This window comes from Sipha flava, unplaced genomic scaffold, assembly GCF_003268045.1.
Source record: "Sipha flava isolate LNK unplaced genomic scaffold, YSA_version1 260_pilon_pilon, whole genome shotgun sequence".
NCBI classification, from domain to species: Eukaryota; Metazoa; Arthropoda; class Insecta; order Hemiptera; family Aphididae; genus Sipha; species Sipha flava.
Genome location: NW_020272921.1, coordinates 65,955 through 83,978, shown reverse-complemented (window position 1 = coordinate 83,978; position 18,024 = coordinate 65,955). Strand labels below are relative to the sequence as shown.

At 27.3% G+C, this 18,024-nt stretch overlaps 3 protein-coding genes across 3 annotated transcripts; 2 read left to right on the top strand and 1 right to left on the bottom strand.

The window, feature by feature from the left end:
• Nucleotides 1-851: 851 nt before the first annotated feature.
• Nucleotides 852-4,531, top strand: LOC112684993 (threonylcarbamoyladenosine tRNA methylthiotransferase). Its single transcript, XM_025556739.1, has 8 exons — nucleotides 852-1,275; nucleotides 1,344-1,574; nucleotides 1,632-1,820; nucleotides 1,877-2,079; nucleotides 2,165-2,310; nucleotides 2,390-2,570; nucleotides 2,634-2,780; nucleotides 4,284-4,531. Exons 1-8 carry the CDS (start codon nucleotides 1,011-1,013, stop codon nucleotides 4,494-4,496), a joined length of 1,575 nt encoding a protein of 524 aa, XP_025412524.1. The 5' UTR covers nucleotides 852-1,010; the 3' UTR covers nucleotides 4,497-4,531.
• LOC112684994 (probable tRNA N6-adenosine threonylcarbamoyltransferase) lies at nucleotides 4,517-6,672 on the bottom strand. The gene is made up of 7 exons (XM_025556740.1): nucleotides 6,356-6,672; nucleotides 6,072-6,293; nucleotides 5,436-5,655; nucleotides 5,198-5,376; nucleotides 4,925-5,057; nucleotides 4,663-4,761; nucleotides 4,517-4,585 (listed from the first exon to the last, which is right to left on the bottom strand). The coding sequence occupies exons 1-7, from the start codon at nucleotides 6,468-6,470 to the stop codon at nucleotides 4,549-4,551; spliced, it is 1,005 nt and encodes a 334-aa protein (XP_025412525.1). The 5' UTR covers nucleotides 6,471-6,672; the 3' UTR covers nucleotides 4,517-4,548.
• A 462-nt stretch (nucleotides 6,673-7,134) lies between these two features.
• Nucleotides 7,135-14,753, top strand: LOC112684992 (disks large homolog 5). Its single transcript, XM_025556737.1, has 20 exons — nucleotides 7,135-7,174; nucleotides 7,237-7,369; nucleotides 7,439-7,607; nucleotides 8,688-9,796; nucleotides 9,856-9,988; nucleotides 10,072-10,202; nucleotides 10,265-10,541; nucleotides 10,605-11,002; nucleotides 11,061-11,273; nucleotides 11,352-11,607; nucleotides 11,694-11,863; nucleotides 11,955-12,149; nucleotides 12,224-12,528; nucleotides 12,606-12,915; nucleotides 12,996-13,120; nucleotides 13,190-13,424; nucleotides 13,498-13,724; nucleotides 13,786-14,018; nucleotides 14,091-14,310; nucleotides 14,381-14,753. Exons 1-20 carry the CDS (start codon nucleotides 7,135-7,137, stop codon nucleotides 14,488-14,490), a joined length of 4,989 nt encoding a protein of 1,662 aa, XP_025412522.1. The 3' UTR covers nucleotides 14,491-14,753.
• The last annotated feature ends 3,271 nt before the right edge of the window (nucleotides 14,754-18,024 follow it).

Below are 18,024 nucleotides of genomic sequence, written 5' to 3'. Positions count from 1 at the left end.
TGAGACAAAATCGACGTTTATAGTTAGATAATTTTACAAAGCAAATGGAAAGAGGTGTAGAAGGCAACTGGTAACACGAAAAAGAATGTCAAGAGTGGTAAAGTTTCTGATGGTTCGGAATTTAGTTGTTGGCGGGTGGTAGGAAAGTATACATTTATGTTTTTTTTTACCGACTGCTTTCAGTAGTAGAGAAATCTTCGCTCCGCCGCTGCACCCATACAATATATATATAAATAGACTAGATATAGAACATTCTTTTTTTTACGTTGTGATGAAAATAGTTATAATACGATCTAGGCTAACTATATATATTTAAATAAAATAAAGTATTATGTAGGTAATTATAGTGCTATTAATTTTGTAGGTACTAAAATTGTTATGAAATTTTAAGTGTTTTGAGGAGTGTAGTTTATTAGAAAATAAATAAATAGGTATCTAACAAAAAAATAAATTATAAACCGTATGTAAATTGATTTAAAACTAATTAATACGAATACTGATCTAATTGTAATTTATATTTTCAGTATAACTTTTTATAAAGAATTAATAAAAATTTTGAATTTATAAAAGTAATTATTTCCTGAGTAGGTATGATACAGGTAATAGGTACGTATATTTATTATATATATATATATATATATATATATACCAAGAAATTTTTTTTTAAAAAGTTCGTAATCAATGAAATATTTTTAATGATTAAATAAATGAATCATTATTATTATTTATTTATATTTGATAATATAATTTTTATATTAAAATAATCTGTTAGCTATATATCATTGTATAACATAATAAACTATAAATTTGTTATCAATGGTGTATTATTTATCAACAATAATTCCATTTGTTAGTGATTAGTAAATAGTATTTATTGCTTATTAGTATGATAAACCCGGTGTATAGAGAATTAACACTGAAATAATATACGTGTTACAATTATTTGGTATTTACTTAGGAAAATTATATAACTACGAAGATACCCAAAGTTGAGGTTCTTATTTCAAGTAATGGATGATGTAAATGATATTGAAGATTTAATAACATCTGTTGCTGATGCTGCTGAAATTGGTAGAAATAAACCACGGAATGTAGTTCATTTGCGCCATAAAGCTAAAAACAAACCAGTACAAGCACAAGTAGTAGATTATAAACCGTCGTCTCAAGTTCCTGGTACTCAAACAATATACATTAAGACTTGGGGTTGTTCGCACAACAGTTCAGATGGTGAATATATGGCTGGTCTTCTTTCACATTATGGATATAAAATTACTGGTAAGTTAATTTTAGGAAACCCCCTTATTGGTGTTTTATTTGTACATTGAAGTTATCTATTATTATAGATGATAAGACTATTGCGGATTTGTGGATACTTAATAGTTGTACAGTGAAAAATCCAGCCGAAGATCATTTTAGAAATGAAATAACTGCAGGAAAAAAATCTGGAAAATTTGTTGTAGTAGCTGGTTGTGTTCCTCAAGGGGATCAAAAGTCATCCTTTATTCAAAATTTGAGTGTGATAGGTGTTCAGCAAATAGACAGGGTAATAGAAGTAGTGGAAGAAACATTAAAAGGTTTGTTCAACAACATTTCTTTTTTTCGAAGCAATATTTTTTATTAATTTTCCATAGGACATACTATTCGATTGTTGGGACAAAAGAAAATAAATGGAAAAAAAGATGGCGGTGCTAGATTACAGTTACCAAAAATTCGCAAAAATAAATTAATTGAAATTATTGCAATTAGTACTGGATGTCTAAATCAGTGCACTTATTGTAAAACAAAACATGCCAGAGGCAATCTTGGCAGTTATCCTCCTGGTAATTTAAATATAAAATTATTGTTATTCTACAACTATTAACAATGTATATTTTAGATGAAATTGTTCAGAGAGCTATAGAGTCGTTTAATGATGGTGCTGTTGAATTATGGTTAACAAGTGAAGATACTGGAGCATATGGGTTAGATATAGAAACAAACCTACCAGCACTTCTATGGCGTTTGGTGGAAATTATACCTGAAGGTTGTATGATGCGTATTGGTATGACTAATCCTCCATACATACTTAATCATCTAGAGGTTTGTTATAAATATACTTAATGTTTAATAAAATATAAATTATTTAAATATGTTAGTTTGAATTTTATAAAAATATATTTTGTAGGAAATAGCAAAGATATTATCTCATCCTAGAGTCTATGCATTTCTGCATGTTCCTGTTCAATCTGGAAGTAATCAAGTTCTAGCAGATATGAAACGTGAATACTCAATTGAAGAATTTGAAGCTGTTGTTAATTTTTTGAGAGAAAAGTAAATTAAAAATGATCTAGCATTTTTAGTTTATTACTTATACATTGAAAGTATTCCATTTTATTCTTTATCATTATAGAGTCCCTGGCGTTTCAATTGCAACAGATATTATCTGTGGTTTTCCAACCGAAACAGAAGACGATTTTTCTGAAACCATGCATATTTGTGAAAAATACAAATTTCCGAGTTTATTTATTAATCAATTTTATCCTCGAAAAGGTACTCCTGCTGCTCGATTACCAAAAATCCCTACAGACATGGTAAATTAAGATATATAACAATTTAAATTTATTATTATATAATCATACTACATTTTTTTATAGGTTAAAACCCGAACTAAACGTCTAACAGAATTATTTCATTCGTATACCACTTATGATCATAGAGTTGGAGAAATTCAGGAAATTTTGATAACTGAAGAGGCTAAAAGTGGTAATGAATTAATAGGCCACAACAAATTTTACGAACAGGTTAGCTTTACAAATGAATTGCATTAGATTTTGATGAGTATTTAATTTGTTAAATTAATTAAAAATAATTTTTATATATATTAAGTGGTAGAATTTATGCACAATTTTGAAAATAAATTAAATTTATGATTTAATACTTATTGAATTAATCAAGTCATTATTTATGTATATGTATATATTACAAGATTATCAGTATAAGTTTCAAAATGTATATGTTAGAAAATTACCAGTATAAGTTTCAAATCTAGTTTATATGGTTGCATAGCTGATAGGTTTCTACATCTTGTCATTATTTTTTAAATTATTGATAATTAGGTAGGGAAGGGCATCTATTATATCAAGTCATACTGTTTTTCTAAAAATACTATTGAATATTTTTATGTTGTATCAAACACTCCTGAGTTTCTTGAATCTGTTTTTTATTAATTAATGCATTTTAATTGCATTTAATTGTTTTTCATGGTTAGTAAGGCTGGGTTTACTCAGTACTTAGTATTAGTAAAACCTAGGGTGTGAGTGAAAAACTATCTCCTCATGACTATACTACTTGTGGTTGCACTTGTAACATGTGACTGCCTAATACTTGAATTAGTTCTCAGTAGTATTACTGTATTACTTGTATGTAAATACTAAAAGCTTATTGTGAGTGCTAGTATTGTGTGAACACTCAACGGCAGTGCAAGTACAAGTGTTCAGTGTGATTGGCAAGTATTAATAATTAATAGTAAGCATTGTGTAAACCCACCATAAAACTATCCCTCAATCTTGTTAACTAAAATTTTTTCTTCAATTATAAAACTGTAGATTTAAATTTAAGTAAATTTATTTATTAAATTTAGAGTACACTTTAAAATATATTTCTAAGATTAATTTAATATTTTGTTTTGATAAAAAATAATATTAATAATTAATTTACATCTACTTTCTCTTCAAAATATCAGTCAGTCTAACTTCATCATTCAACTAAATCAAATTTGTATTAACTAGTTTTTATTAATAAAAATGAATGTTTGACTTTTTGGTGGTATATTCACCATAGGATTATTAGATTATTAGACAATTAGAATCCAAATATTGGGGGTGCTGAAATTGCTAAAAATAATATTTATGGTATTTGACTGTAATTATCAAAGATTGATCTAATAAAAACTGCGGTGCTAAAGACCCTCTTATGCCTATTGTATTCACCTTATATATTATAAATTAATTAAATATATATTTTGAGAAGCTAATCATAAAGAAATAATATTTTCAAGTTTTTAAGACATTTAAATTGTACTACAGTGTTCTATTTCAAACAGAATAATACCAATTGTTCAAAACTAATTAATTCCATGAGTTTAATATTTATCAAAAAAACTTTTCAATCTTTATTTGAACTCAATGTTATTAAAGTTGATTACATTTTTTGAAATACTAAATAATAATATGATATTGTACATTACCTTTTAAAAATAAATGTTATTATAAGATAAACCCATAAATAACAATTCATTTTTTTAGGTTATAGTTCCGAAAGAATCAGAGGCATTGGGGAAAAAAATGAAAGTAATTGTGAAGTCAGCAAAAAAACATTGCCTGATTGCTGAAAAAGTTCACCAACCAACAAAAGTATTCAAAGATAAACTTCAAAGAATCAATAATATTTATTCAGCATGGCCTGTATTTGCCTTAATAATTTGTGTTGTAGCAAGAATACTTTGGTTATTGGTATAATCATAAATAAAAAAAATGTATTGTACATAAAAAAAGCAATTATATATTTTCATCACCTCCATGTAACTTCAACTTCATCTGTTCTAAACCTAAAGATGAATTAAATAAACTGTTTAACTTTAGAATTCAGAGAAAATTATTTTAAAATTTTAAGTATAGATATTACCTTTGAGTACAAAATGTTTCTTCCCATTGAGCCTTATATCCACTTTTATGCATCAATGCTCCTGTATGAGCAATCATTACTCCATTATCAATGCAAAATCTGTAAAATATATACATAAAATAGCTTTTTATTAAAATTTATATTATTTGTTTGGCTTTATTTTAGCAGTGTGTTTAGGTGTAAATTTAACATTATTCACTGTAATTAAAACAGTATATTTTAATTCAATATTACAATAAAATTTATTATTTGATCAATAAACCTTTCATCAGTAGCATATAACGTTGCACCTCTTTCATCACACATAATTTTCATCATTTCTTGTAATCTTTCATTGCAGCCTACACCTCCAACAATAAGTACTTCTTTAGACTGACAGTGAGACATGGCTCTTTCTAAAAAAAAAAAGAAGATTATGGTTTAATTTGATTAAATTATTATTTACAAAGGATATATTTTATTTATTAAGTTCAGTTTTCCATAAAAGAAAAACTATTTTAAAAGAATATTTGAATTAAACTAAATATTAATTTACCAGTAGTTTCAATGAGCATAGCAAAAAGTGTTTCTTGAAGTGAAAAACATAAATCTTCTGGAGTATATTCCCCTGATGATAGCAATAATGGAGCTTTTTCTTCAATGTATGAAAGTATACCAGAAAATGATACATCCATACCTTTAACAACATAAGGTAATTTGTGATATTTTGAACCACTAAAAAAAAATATGAAAATAATTTTATAATTCTTAAGCATGTTTAAGTGTTTTATTACTTTTTAGCTAATTGTTCAATATTATATCCAGGACTAGGATCATTGGATAATTTTAAAACTCTTGCAAATCGATCTAAACAATTTCCAACAGCAATGTCTATTGTTTCCCCAAATATTCTATAACGATTCCCAGAGTATGCTATAACTTGAGTATTTCCACCACTAACATATAAAACAGTAGGATTGTCACTGCCAGTGATTAAACGACCCATTTCTATATCTAGCAAATAATTGTTAAGAATAATTTTAATTTTAATTTGGTTTTATTTTTATTTAATTTAAATGAATTGTAAGTTTTGAACCTTAAATGGCTTCTAAAGTTATTTAATGATTTGTTTTATAAATGTTATTTTAATTTTGCTTGTATCTCATAGTGTTACATTAATAATTAAGATATGTAGTATAATTGTATACAGATTTAAAAAACAGAGAAGTCTTAAAATAATGTATAAATTTGAAAAAAAAATGAAGCAGTGATACAGAACACTTACTGTAAGAAATTCACAAATTTAAAATGGTAAAATGACAGACATTAACTAGTTTTTTAATGAGTATTGTAAATAAACAGATGTTAAAAAAATGGATATTTATAAAAAATTTTATGAAGCTCAAATCTTATAAGTCTTAAAAGGATACGTGCAATGCAATGATTGACGGGTATTAGAGGTTTATTCCAAAGTTGAGCAACAGTACGTGCAACAGCAGCAACGCTAACTAATGGAGCTCCAATTCCAGGACCTTTAGTAAAACATACAATATTGATTTGGTTAGGTTGAATACCAGCCGTTTTAAGTGTTTCTTCTAATAACGATATAATATTATTTTGATGATGTTGAGCAGTTTCTCGAGGTAAAAATCCTAAACATAATGTACAGAATTAGGTTTTTGTACGTGACAATGTAAAATATAGAAGTACAAACCTTCACCAGGTGGTGTTATGTATGTTCTTCTACAATTTGATAAAACCTCGCCATCTTTAACGATACCTATTCCTAATTTATTTGCACTACCTTCAAATCCTATACTTATTACCATTATGAAAAAACTTGGATTAGTTTAATGAAATAGTATTTATGAAGTAAGAATTAATTTCAATTAATTAGCATAATTTAGCACATTTAATAATTGTTCACATTTAGAACAAATGTTAAAAATTTGCAAATTAGCCACAAATGACAATCGTGGGCATGTACCTACATTGGAAGTTGGTTGAGAGATCATGATTTAAAATATTGATAAGGTGGTTGTTTTCATAATATTTGATATAAGTTGAATGATTGAACCACGGTTACACAAAAATTGTTAAGGCACCTACTGTAAACCCATTTATCATATGTTTTTCTCTATTTAAGTAGGTATCCTAATTCCTTCCGTATTTTCGCGAAAATACTCAATACATAAGTGATTATTTGTTTATATTTTATTAATCATTGAATTTTGTATTTAATTTGCATTTAATTTATTCTATTTTTTTTTAATTTTTATTTATAAGAAGTTTAGTGTTTTTAATCTGTTGGCAATTTATTACATGGATTGTCTCATATATAGTTTTTTTTTTCATATTTTATATATTATTAGTGATGGGGTGAATTTAGCAAGTCCCGTTATAAATATTGTAATATATTTAATAAAATATGATAAAGACTTGAAATTAAATAATGGCATAGTGATTTGACTTATAAATATATTTAAACACAAGATGTCGTCAAACAATACAATTGAAAATTCCAAAAACACTGGTATGTTAAATTCATTACTATGTAATTATTTGTTTTTATTATTTTTTTTTTTTTTTTGTTAGATATGCTTACTCGAAGTTATTCAGACCGAAGTAATGATCGAAACAGAGATACCAATAGTAATCGAGAGCGAGATTATGATGGATTGAAGCAACAATGTGATAAAGCAATGCACGAGTTGATGATGTTAAAACGGTATATAACTATTCTGAAGTAAAATATTTAAGTTTTAAAGTACTCATAGATTGTATATAATTTATTCAGGCAACACAGTGATACAGTTAGGAGATATGATCAAACAAGAAAAGAATTAGATTATTATCGAGGTCAAAATCAAGTTATGATGAACCAAATTGAACAGGCTGCTCAAGAATCATCTTCATTGCGTGCCAAATTAGCTGTTGAAAAACAAATTTTGGATAGATCTCAACAGGTATTATTACTATTTTTTTTTACATAAACTATCCTGATTACATTTTTAAATTTATGTACTTAAATGACATCTTATAGTATATTTTTCGATAGTTTTAGGAATTTTAAGCAATTTCACATTATTTTTGAATTTAATGTTAACCACAACAGTATTAAGTAATTCAGGAGCTATGATTTTATAATTAACTTTTTATAAAGCCTCAATCATAATTATAATAATAATAATAATAATATTCAAAACATTTAGTTAGACATATAAATATCTTATTGTTTTTTATTCATTAAAGTTAAATAAAGATTCTAAAAAATCTTTAGAAGTAATACAAATATATTTAAAAAATACCATTTTTCTTTCATAACAAATAATTCCATAATTTATCATTAAATATTTTATTATTTTTAAAAGCGAACTATATTTATACATCATACATAAATGTATTGTGATTCCTATGTTGTGGAAGGAGTAATATAAAAATATATTGTTTCTGAGTTTTGAATGAATAGTTCATAAAGGGTCTAAATACCATGCTGAAAGAGCTAAGCATATGTTAAAATTACTTTTTTTAATTATGCCAATAGTTAATACAATTTTTGTGTGTGTTTTGTATATTATGGTTGTATTCATGTTATAACTATTGTAATTAATTAATATATATATATATATATATATATATATTATTGGCATATTACAATTATAATTGTAAATTGTAATAATACAAATTTACAGTTAAAGAAAAGAAAAATACAATATTTGTTTTTATTCTACTGCATATTAATATTATACAAAATTATAATAATATTTTTAATTTTTTCAAAATATACTACAACATTTTTAGTTAAATTTTTATTTTGTTTTAATTAGTATTATAAACAGATACACTTTAATGACTGTTGTACATTTATTTTATAGCTATATAAATGCTACATTTTTTTTATTTTTATTCATAATAGTTAAGACTTTTATTTTATTTTTATTATTAATGATTATTAAAATATAAACATTTTTTAGTTATATTCTTTTATATTGCAAAAAAATTGATAAATTTTGATTTAAAAAAATTAAACATAACTTTTTTTTTAGGATATTCCCGAAGATGATACGGCAAGTGGGGATTCACTTAATGATCACTTTATGTCTTATGATTCAAGATTAGAAGATTATGAAGCTTTAAGAAAGAGATATGAAGACTTACGTACTAATCATTCTGCAGCTGTTGATAAAATGGATATGATGAAAGATGAAATTAATCAACTTAAAAAACAATGCAACGAATTATTTAAAGAACGAGATATAGCTCTTCGAGAAAGAGATGGGCTGAAACAACAGTGTACAGCTGCAATTCGTCAATGGGATTTAACTCTTCGAGAACGTAATGATCTTCAAGAAGCTATACAAAAAGTTCAACAACAACATGAGGAAGCTGTTAAGGAAATGAAAGCAGCTGTTGCTTATAGTGTAAAAAGTAGCAAGGAACTTAAAGAATTAAATAAAGCTCATGATGCTGCTGTTAAAGAATATAGACTTATTATGAGTGAACGTGATAGTGTGCATAATGAACTTGAAAAGCTCTCGGAAGATTTATCTCAAGCTTACAATAAAAATAAAGCATTAGAAAATGAAATAAAAACTTGTAGAGAAGAAAAAAGACCTCTACTATTACATGTCGAATCCTTAAAGCGTGAAATATCATCAGCATTACATGACCGAGATAAGGCACTTAAAGAATGTAATGATTATCAAGAAAGATTTGGAGAAATAACAGCCAAAAATGAATCTCAGAGGGAGTTTAAAAGTCATTTTGATTATGGCTTTATTAGAGAAAGGGAAAATCGAAATAATTCACGAGAACAAGTAGCTTCTTTAGATTTATTTAACTCATGTCAAAAAGAACGTATGGATAATTTAGATCAAGCGAATCAGGAAATTGAACGTTTAAGAAAATTAGCTGATAAATATCATGCAGAATTAGATGAGTCATTGGAAGAAGCAGAAGTGTCTAAAAGACGTCGTGATTGGGCTTTCAGTGAACGAGATAAAATTGTGTTAGAACGTGAAAGTATACGAACACTTTGTGATAGTTTAAGAAAACAGCGAGATGATGCTGTTAGCAAATTAGCTCGTGCTATGAGAGATTGTGATGATATAATGAAACAAAAGAGTGATACTGCTAAGGAACTCAATGATCTTAAGTATAAAAATATGCAAATATATTTTTTCTCTATTAATGATACATATATTTTCTTTATAGGGAAAAAATGGAAGCTCAATTGGAAAAAGAAGCTCGTTTGTTACAGTTACAAGCAACTGGTCGATACAGCCAAGACTCTGCCATTGACACTGATCTCCAAGATTGGGACACTGAAATTTTAAATATTGATTTAGTAAGTATTAATTTAATTATTTTTTTAAAATAATTTATCTGTAAGATTTAAATGTTATTAATATTTTATGTATACATTTTTAGGGTGTCCTAGGATCAAATGAAAACTTAGGTATTGATTTACTAGGTGGTAGAGATGACCCTTTGTATCCCAACGATAATGCAATCTATATATCATCTGTCAATAAAGGAAGTATAGCAGCAAGGAAACTAAGGTGAAATATACTAAATTAAAAAAATATATGGTTTTTACAATATATATCCATATATTTTTTAGAGTAAATGACTGTATACTAAGAGTGAACAGTCTTGATTGTACCTCAATTAGTAAGCGATTGGTTTTGGAGACTATAAGATCATTGAGTAGTGCTACATTAGTCATAAGACGAAGAAAACCTGCTTCTCCTTCTAGGAGTCTTTTCACTACTCAATTACAAGTAAATAATTATGATCATGGAATTTCATTAGAAACTGGTATATACATTAATAAAATAACCCCAGGATCTCTAGCTGCTAAAGATGGAAATATAGATGTTGGTGATAGAGTATTAAGTGTAAGTTAATATTTAAACTATAAATAAAACAATTTTCTATTTTTTAATTTCATTTGGTTTTAGATTAATAATACTTCAGTAGATAATATAAAAAATTCAAGAGAAGCTATGTTATTACTGCATGAACCTGGTGATGTGCTAACTATTACAACAATGAAATCAACTTATTGTGCTGGAAATTGTGGTTCTGGACCTAACCGTGATATTTATAAAAAATATACTAATAGTACAACACAAACAGATAAATCTAGTTACTCAAGATATCAAGAATCTTATCAGAAACCTCAATATATTCAATCCAGAAGAGTGATACTTGATGTGCCAGAAAAACCTCACAGAAATCCTTCGCCTGTCAACAACTCTATCTCTGAGCGAGATCAAGAAGATGCTATAGCAGAGTTAGATTCTGTAATTGATGCTTTCAGACCTCATCCTGCACCTACTACTACTAAACATTCTAGGTAATTATTTTATTATTATTTATTGAAATTAACCTGCTAGATGACATATTTTATATAGTCGTCATAGGAAATCTAAAGAATTAGATAAAAATGGTGGTACTTGGCCAAAAGCAAGAAGTGGTCCTGTGATTGAACATGGAACTGGTACAATACTTCATCCTCGTAAAAACAAAGAACGATTACCTTTGTCAGTTCTTTTAAATAATCCTCCGTCCTGGTCATCACAAAATAATTCAAAAACTGATACTTCATCTATAGACTTTTCTGTCAGGTAAATATTTTATTATATTTTAAAGTAAATTTTTATTAAATTGTATACATGTTTAATTTGACTTTATTTATTTATTAGATCTGGTAATACAGGAAGAGATGTAATGGAGTATTATGCTAAAAAAAAAATTGGTAAGTATACCAATAGTGATACTGAAAGTAATGCTGGGGATGGTCCAACAGTAAGACCTGCATCACATATGTATGGACCACCATCCACTAGTGCTCATCATTTTTTTACACCACAATATACTAGATATTCTCAACCATCACCATCTCATAGCGGAGAATCAATTCTCTATTGCTTTGAACCTCCTTATAGTCATGTGTCACAAGTAATAAAACAAAATTGAATTAGTAAAAATTGTATAGAAGTGTATTATATATGTACTATATGTATGTTTATTATTATTTTTAAAAGTTTCATCATAGTCACTCACCATCGGTTGATGTACATTATAATAGACATACAACTAGATCTCCTCATCGCATAATGAATAACATTGGTTATCGTGGTGAAGACATGCCTGAATCATATCACAGTTATGAAGTTGGTACATTTCCTAGAAAAAGGGAAAATCCCAGATTTAGGTATATTATTTTTTTTATGTAATTAAATCTTGGTTGAGATGAAATAGTTTTATATTTTATTATTATTATTTTTATTTATTAATTAATTTAGAATACCTTCCAACCCAAGTGTCACAAGTAAAAGTAGTGGTGGTGCAGGTATCTCCACAGGAAGCATTGATAGATCTGTATGTAGTGAAAGGGACAGTCCCATGCCTACTTTTACAGTAGAAGTTCTTAATCCTGGACAAATTACTATGCCAGCCAATAAGCGACAGTCATTACCAGAATATGGTTGGACATCAAAGTTAGTGTTAAAATTAAATTATTATTTTTAATAATTGCAAATAATTGTTAATAATTGTACCATACACTTATTAGGTATGTAAAGAAACCATTATTAAGAGGTGTAGGAAGTGGTCCAATAACCGGAGAATTGAGATGGATAACTATAGAGAAATCTGTTGAACCACTTGGAATTCAAATATCTTGTGTTGATAGTGGTGGAGTTTTTGTATCTACTGTTAGTGAATCAAGTGTGGCATCTAAAGTTGGTCTACAAGTTGGTGATCAATTACTAGAAGTGTGTGGAATAAACATGAGAAGTGCAACTTATCAGCTAGCTGCAAATGTTTTACGACAATGTGGAAACTCAATTACCATGCTAGTTCAATATAATCCTGAAAGTATGTATTTTATTAATATTTTAATGATTGTCTACAAAATAGTTCTAATGGGTTGATTGTTATTACTTTAATTTTAGAATACCAGGAACTAGAAGGTGCTGAAAGTTCAACTAGTAGTCGTTCAGAAACACCAACACCATGTAACTCACCTACTGTTAATAGAAAAGCTATTGCTGGTTCAGTTATAACTCACGGTATGGCTACATTAACTCGCCGAAAGAGTGATCGAAATTCAGATCGAAGTTTGAGAGCTTATGAGCCACGTTATTTCATTATGGAAACAAGAAAATGTAGTAATTTGGGAATAAGTCTGGTTGGTGGAAATGCAGTCGGAATCTTTGTACATAGTGTGACTGTGAATTCATTGGCATATGGTGCAGGTTTACGGTAAAGTTAATATAAACTTGGTTACTTTAAATTTTAATCCTAATTATACATTTATACTCTGTGTCCATAATTTTTGATAGTACTGGTGATCGTATTCTTGAATATAATGGAACAGATTTAAGAGAAGCAACAGCTGAAGAAGCAGCTTATGAATTAGCTAAGCCAGCTGAAAAAGTCACAGTTCTTGCTCAATATTCGATTGACAGTAAGTATTTTTGTTGTTACAAAGTTATTATATTTTAATAATTTATTAATTATTTATTTTTATTAAAAGAATATAATGAAATCAAAGATAAGCCTGGTGATAGCTTTTTCATACGAGTACTATTTGACCGAACAATTGATTTAGTTGATTTACCTAATAACACTTCTCAATTACAATTTCATAAAGATGATGTTCTTTATGTGGATAATACAATGTTTAATGGAGTTCCGGGAAATTGGAGAGCTTGGTTCGTTGATCACAATGGTTATAAGCAACAATGTGGAATTATACCTAGCAAATATAAGTAATTATTTTTTTAATACAAATTATTTAATTTATTTTAATTTTATTATTTTGATTTAATTTTTTATGGTTAGAGTTGAAGAAGAACTTTTAATTAGACGTAGTGGCAGTGAGTTAGAAGGTGATGCAAGACGTGCTACAAGACGTAGTTTCTTCAGGCGTAAAAAGCACCAACGTAGCAATTCCAAGGAATTGGCTAGTTTTTCAAATATTAACTTGGGATGGTATAGTAGTGACTCTGGTACTTTACATGATGACTCTCTTGTTATTGCTTCTTACCAAAGAGTAATCAGATTAAATTGTATGTATTAATTTACCAAACCAAAAACACAGGAGATATTAGAATATTTTATTTATTTCAGCTGAACCAAGCATTCGTCCTGTGATGGTAGTTGGACCTCTTGCAGATTGCGTAACTGATAAATTAATAGCAGATTTTCCAGATTTATTCATGCGTTATATACCAGAAGCTAAACACTGTTCTCAAGCATCAATGGAAAAAGGAGTTGCTGATAGTCTGTTCATAGATTATCGGAAAAAAGGGTCGGTTTATGAATGTGTTTCTGTCTCTGGACTTAAAGAGGCTTGTAGCAAAGTAAAAATTTAAATTTATGCTAAATAAGTAGCAGCCATTTTATAACAATCAAAATTAATGATTATTTTACAGAATTGTCATTGTATAATTGACATTGGTCTTACTAGTGTAGAAAGGCTTCATCGTCATCATATATATCCTATTGTTTTATTAATTAAGTTTAAATCTACTAAACAAGTAAAAGAAGCTAAAGATTCAAGATCATCTCATGATAAAATTTCTGCTAAAGCAGCTAAAGAAATGTATGAACATGCGTTAAAGTTAGAGTCTGAATATCGACACTATATTTCTGGTAAATAAAAAAAATTATTTAGTATGATTATTTCTTATAAACTTTATAAAAGTAAAATGTTATATTATAGCCATTATACCAGCTGGAGTTAATGTGGCTTATATGTGTACACAAATTAAAGCGGCAGTCGATTTAGAACAAAGTAAAACACTTTGGGTTCCTTCACCAACACCACTTTAAAAATAAAGTCTTCCACGATTCATTGTTCCGTCCAAAAAAAATTAGTTTAATTATCATTATTATTATTTTTTATTATTATTATTATTATTGATATTATTGCTATTTAACTAATCTGGGTAATAATATTAAATTATATATTGTATTACCCTTATACATTGGTTGGTTGTTGGTCTTTTTTATGTTAATTTTGTTTTGTGTTGCTTGTAACAAATTTAATGCATAACGCATTATAAACAGTACTTAGTGATATAATACACATTTACCTACAAATATTACTTTTTATTAATAATAAATAATTTTAATATTTTTCCACTATTTTTTAAAGTTAAAACATTTTTTTCAAAGATATTTATTGAATTTAGATTTAACTTGATTTTTGATTGAAGTCTTTAAACTAATAACTGCTTCAATATCTTATTGATTTGCAATTATTTTTAAAAAGTATCCCAATGAAAGAATTGTAACAACATTTGTAATCTAAAAATAATAGAATGTGTCTTCAGGATTATTAAAAAAATTTAAGGAACTATGATAGTTAATAAAATATCATTAACCTAATAAAAAGGAAAATAACCGATTGAATTTAAAAATTCCAGATATTGAGTATAACTACTTTACATAATATATTTAAGGGGCTTGTATCTTGTTTTCTGAATTATTTTTTATCATTTAACATTACAATATTTTTAAGATACTCTTAAAAGTATTTCTTGGAATGAATTCGTATAGAAGTATGCAATGTCAAATGACTGTAAATTATAAATTTCATTTTCAAAATTATATTTCTTATTTAATGAAGGATATTATTTTTTATTTAATCATAAATTTATAAAGTTTTTTAATATTCTATCATTGAGTATACATTCATAATAGTTGTGTCCATACTTGTGTCCATACTAACCTTGTGACCTAAAAGTATTGTGAAAAATAGGGATTGTATTTAGTGATTTCATCTCTTAAATGAGTATAGACATTTTTTATGAAGATTGACTCTCTTTAATAAAATCTACTTAATAGTCTTTTGGTTTAAACTTTTAAAATTATGTAGTTTATAATAAATTATTAATTAATTAAAAAGTATTATTTTAGGCTTAAATGTGTATTATAAATACATCAAAAATTGTTTATTGAATTTATTATTTGTGTTGGTGAGCTATTATTTACCCTATAAAATATGTTTTTAGTTTAAAATTATAATAGACTATTATGTATGTTATAAATATACTGAATTTATTTCAAATAAATCATTTTGTGTTTATATTTGATTATTGTATTATTATTTTCTAGGTATTTTTATATTAATATTCCAGTTAATATATAACTGAAAAAATTTAAAACAAATAGTTGAAACGAAGTTATTTAAACTAAGTGGAAAAAAAGAAGTAGATATTATATCATATTTTTAAGTATGTATTAACAATTTTGTTTAATACGTTTTGATAACTGAAAATACATGCAGGTTAGATATTTTAAAACACTTTCAATGCATTATTTCACACTACAATACATACAAATAATACATTTTTTATTTGAAGCATAATTATTTAGAATGTAAAAATGCATTAAATATTTTAACCAGGAATTTATAGAAGTAGCTCAGGAAATTACTTGTCTTTCAGGAGGCTAATTGATGAGACCTTCCCAGTTCCTTTTTTTTTTTGTTTTTTTTTTTTTAGATTCTGAGTAAAACAAAGATTGTAATTGTATTGGTTTTACTATGATGTGAGTCTTTTTGTATCTATACTGGATTTTGACCATAAATATTGGTTAGATCATCACAGTTATCAAAGGTTTCTGATTGCAAGTGTTATTTAGTTGAAGACATAATTTGACGAAATTTCAAATATTTTTCTTAAAACATTAAAAACTGACAAAAAATAGAAAAGACTGTAAAATCAATGGCATATTGGTTTTCGACAAAATCAATTTTATTTTTTTGTCTAACTCAAAAAAAGAAACTTGAAATTATCTTTTAATGCTTAAATCATCATTTGCTATAGATGATGTAATTTCAAGAGATTACATAAAAATAACAGGTTTTCTTAGTTTTTTTTCGTAAAATGTCAATAAAATTATTTTAGTTTTTTGAAACCAAAAAACAAAGTCTTGAAATTGTATCCTTTTACTTAGGTATATCTTACTCCCTGTGTGCAATGTGTTGACAATGATATCTCATAGACATCGGCAGTGGCGTAGCCAAGGGGGGGGGGGTTAAGGGGGCTATAGCCTCCCCCATGGGCCATGTTTATATGTATAATGTATCTTGACTATTTAATAGAATCAATGCTCGTTTTAATCAAAGGCTTATTGATGTTATGCCACTTGAAGGACTTATTCCGGCCAATTTGAATATGTATGACGATAAAAATATTATAAAAGCTGCTAAAATATATGTCCAAGATCTCCATGATGATACCTCATCTACAATCAGAGCTGACCTGATCATATGGAGGCAACAATGGAGTCAAAATACTATTCCAAAACCGAATTCTGCTCTTGATTCACTCTCTCATCGCACCAATCTTCGACCTAACATTAAAATACTTTTACAATTATTCGCTACGTTACCAGTTACCTCTTTCACTCCGGAAAAAACGTTTTCAGCACTTAATCGCTTAAAAAATTTTTTAAGAAGCACCATGTCGGAAAACAGACTGAATGGGTTAGCTATGACTAATATAAATAAAAAAGAGCAATTCGATGAAAGTGAAATAATAACTGAATTTGCCAGAAATTTGCCTAAGAGAATGCAGTTGTCAGAGTGGAGCAAGTGACTGAACACTGAAACCAAAATTATTATTATTATTATAAATTATATATTAATAAATATTTTTAGAAATATACTAAAATGCTTGAATTACGTTTAGAACTTGGTTGTAGATGGTGGGGGGGATTAAGGGTAAATTCTCATATCCTCTCTTACCTTACTTATCCAAAAAAAGTGGTTAGCCCCCCCCATTTAAAAATCCTGGCTACGCCACTGGACATCGGTCTATGATCTCAAAGCTAACGTTTACGGTATACATCTCTGATACGTCAATGAGATGATTGTAAAATTATAAAAACATACATCACAAAATCAACATCTCCTCGAGTGTAATGTTGTGATTGTGATGTCTCAGAGATATTATAAACTATAATTATAAAAATATTGGTTTACGATTTTAAAATGATTTATAAATAAACAACATCTTAATTCACAATATCACATTGCGTATTGTAAATAATCTAAAAATAGATAAAATAAAATATCCCAATGTGATAATGTCAATAATATTAGCGTTATTATTATTATGACGTTTAACCTATAATATAACATTTCTGTATACGAGACAGAGTATATATCTATGGATCCATGGAGTGTGTATACATAATACCATTGATTATAAATAGTATAGATAGCTCACTGCAATACAAAATACGCGGCTCGTTAAATGGCGGGTGTCGCTACGAGGCGCTCCGCGCAGTTATTAGTTTTGACGGGTGTCGTTATAATCGCTAGTAGTTTACAAAAGTGGGGACTGCCATTTGGGT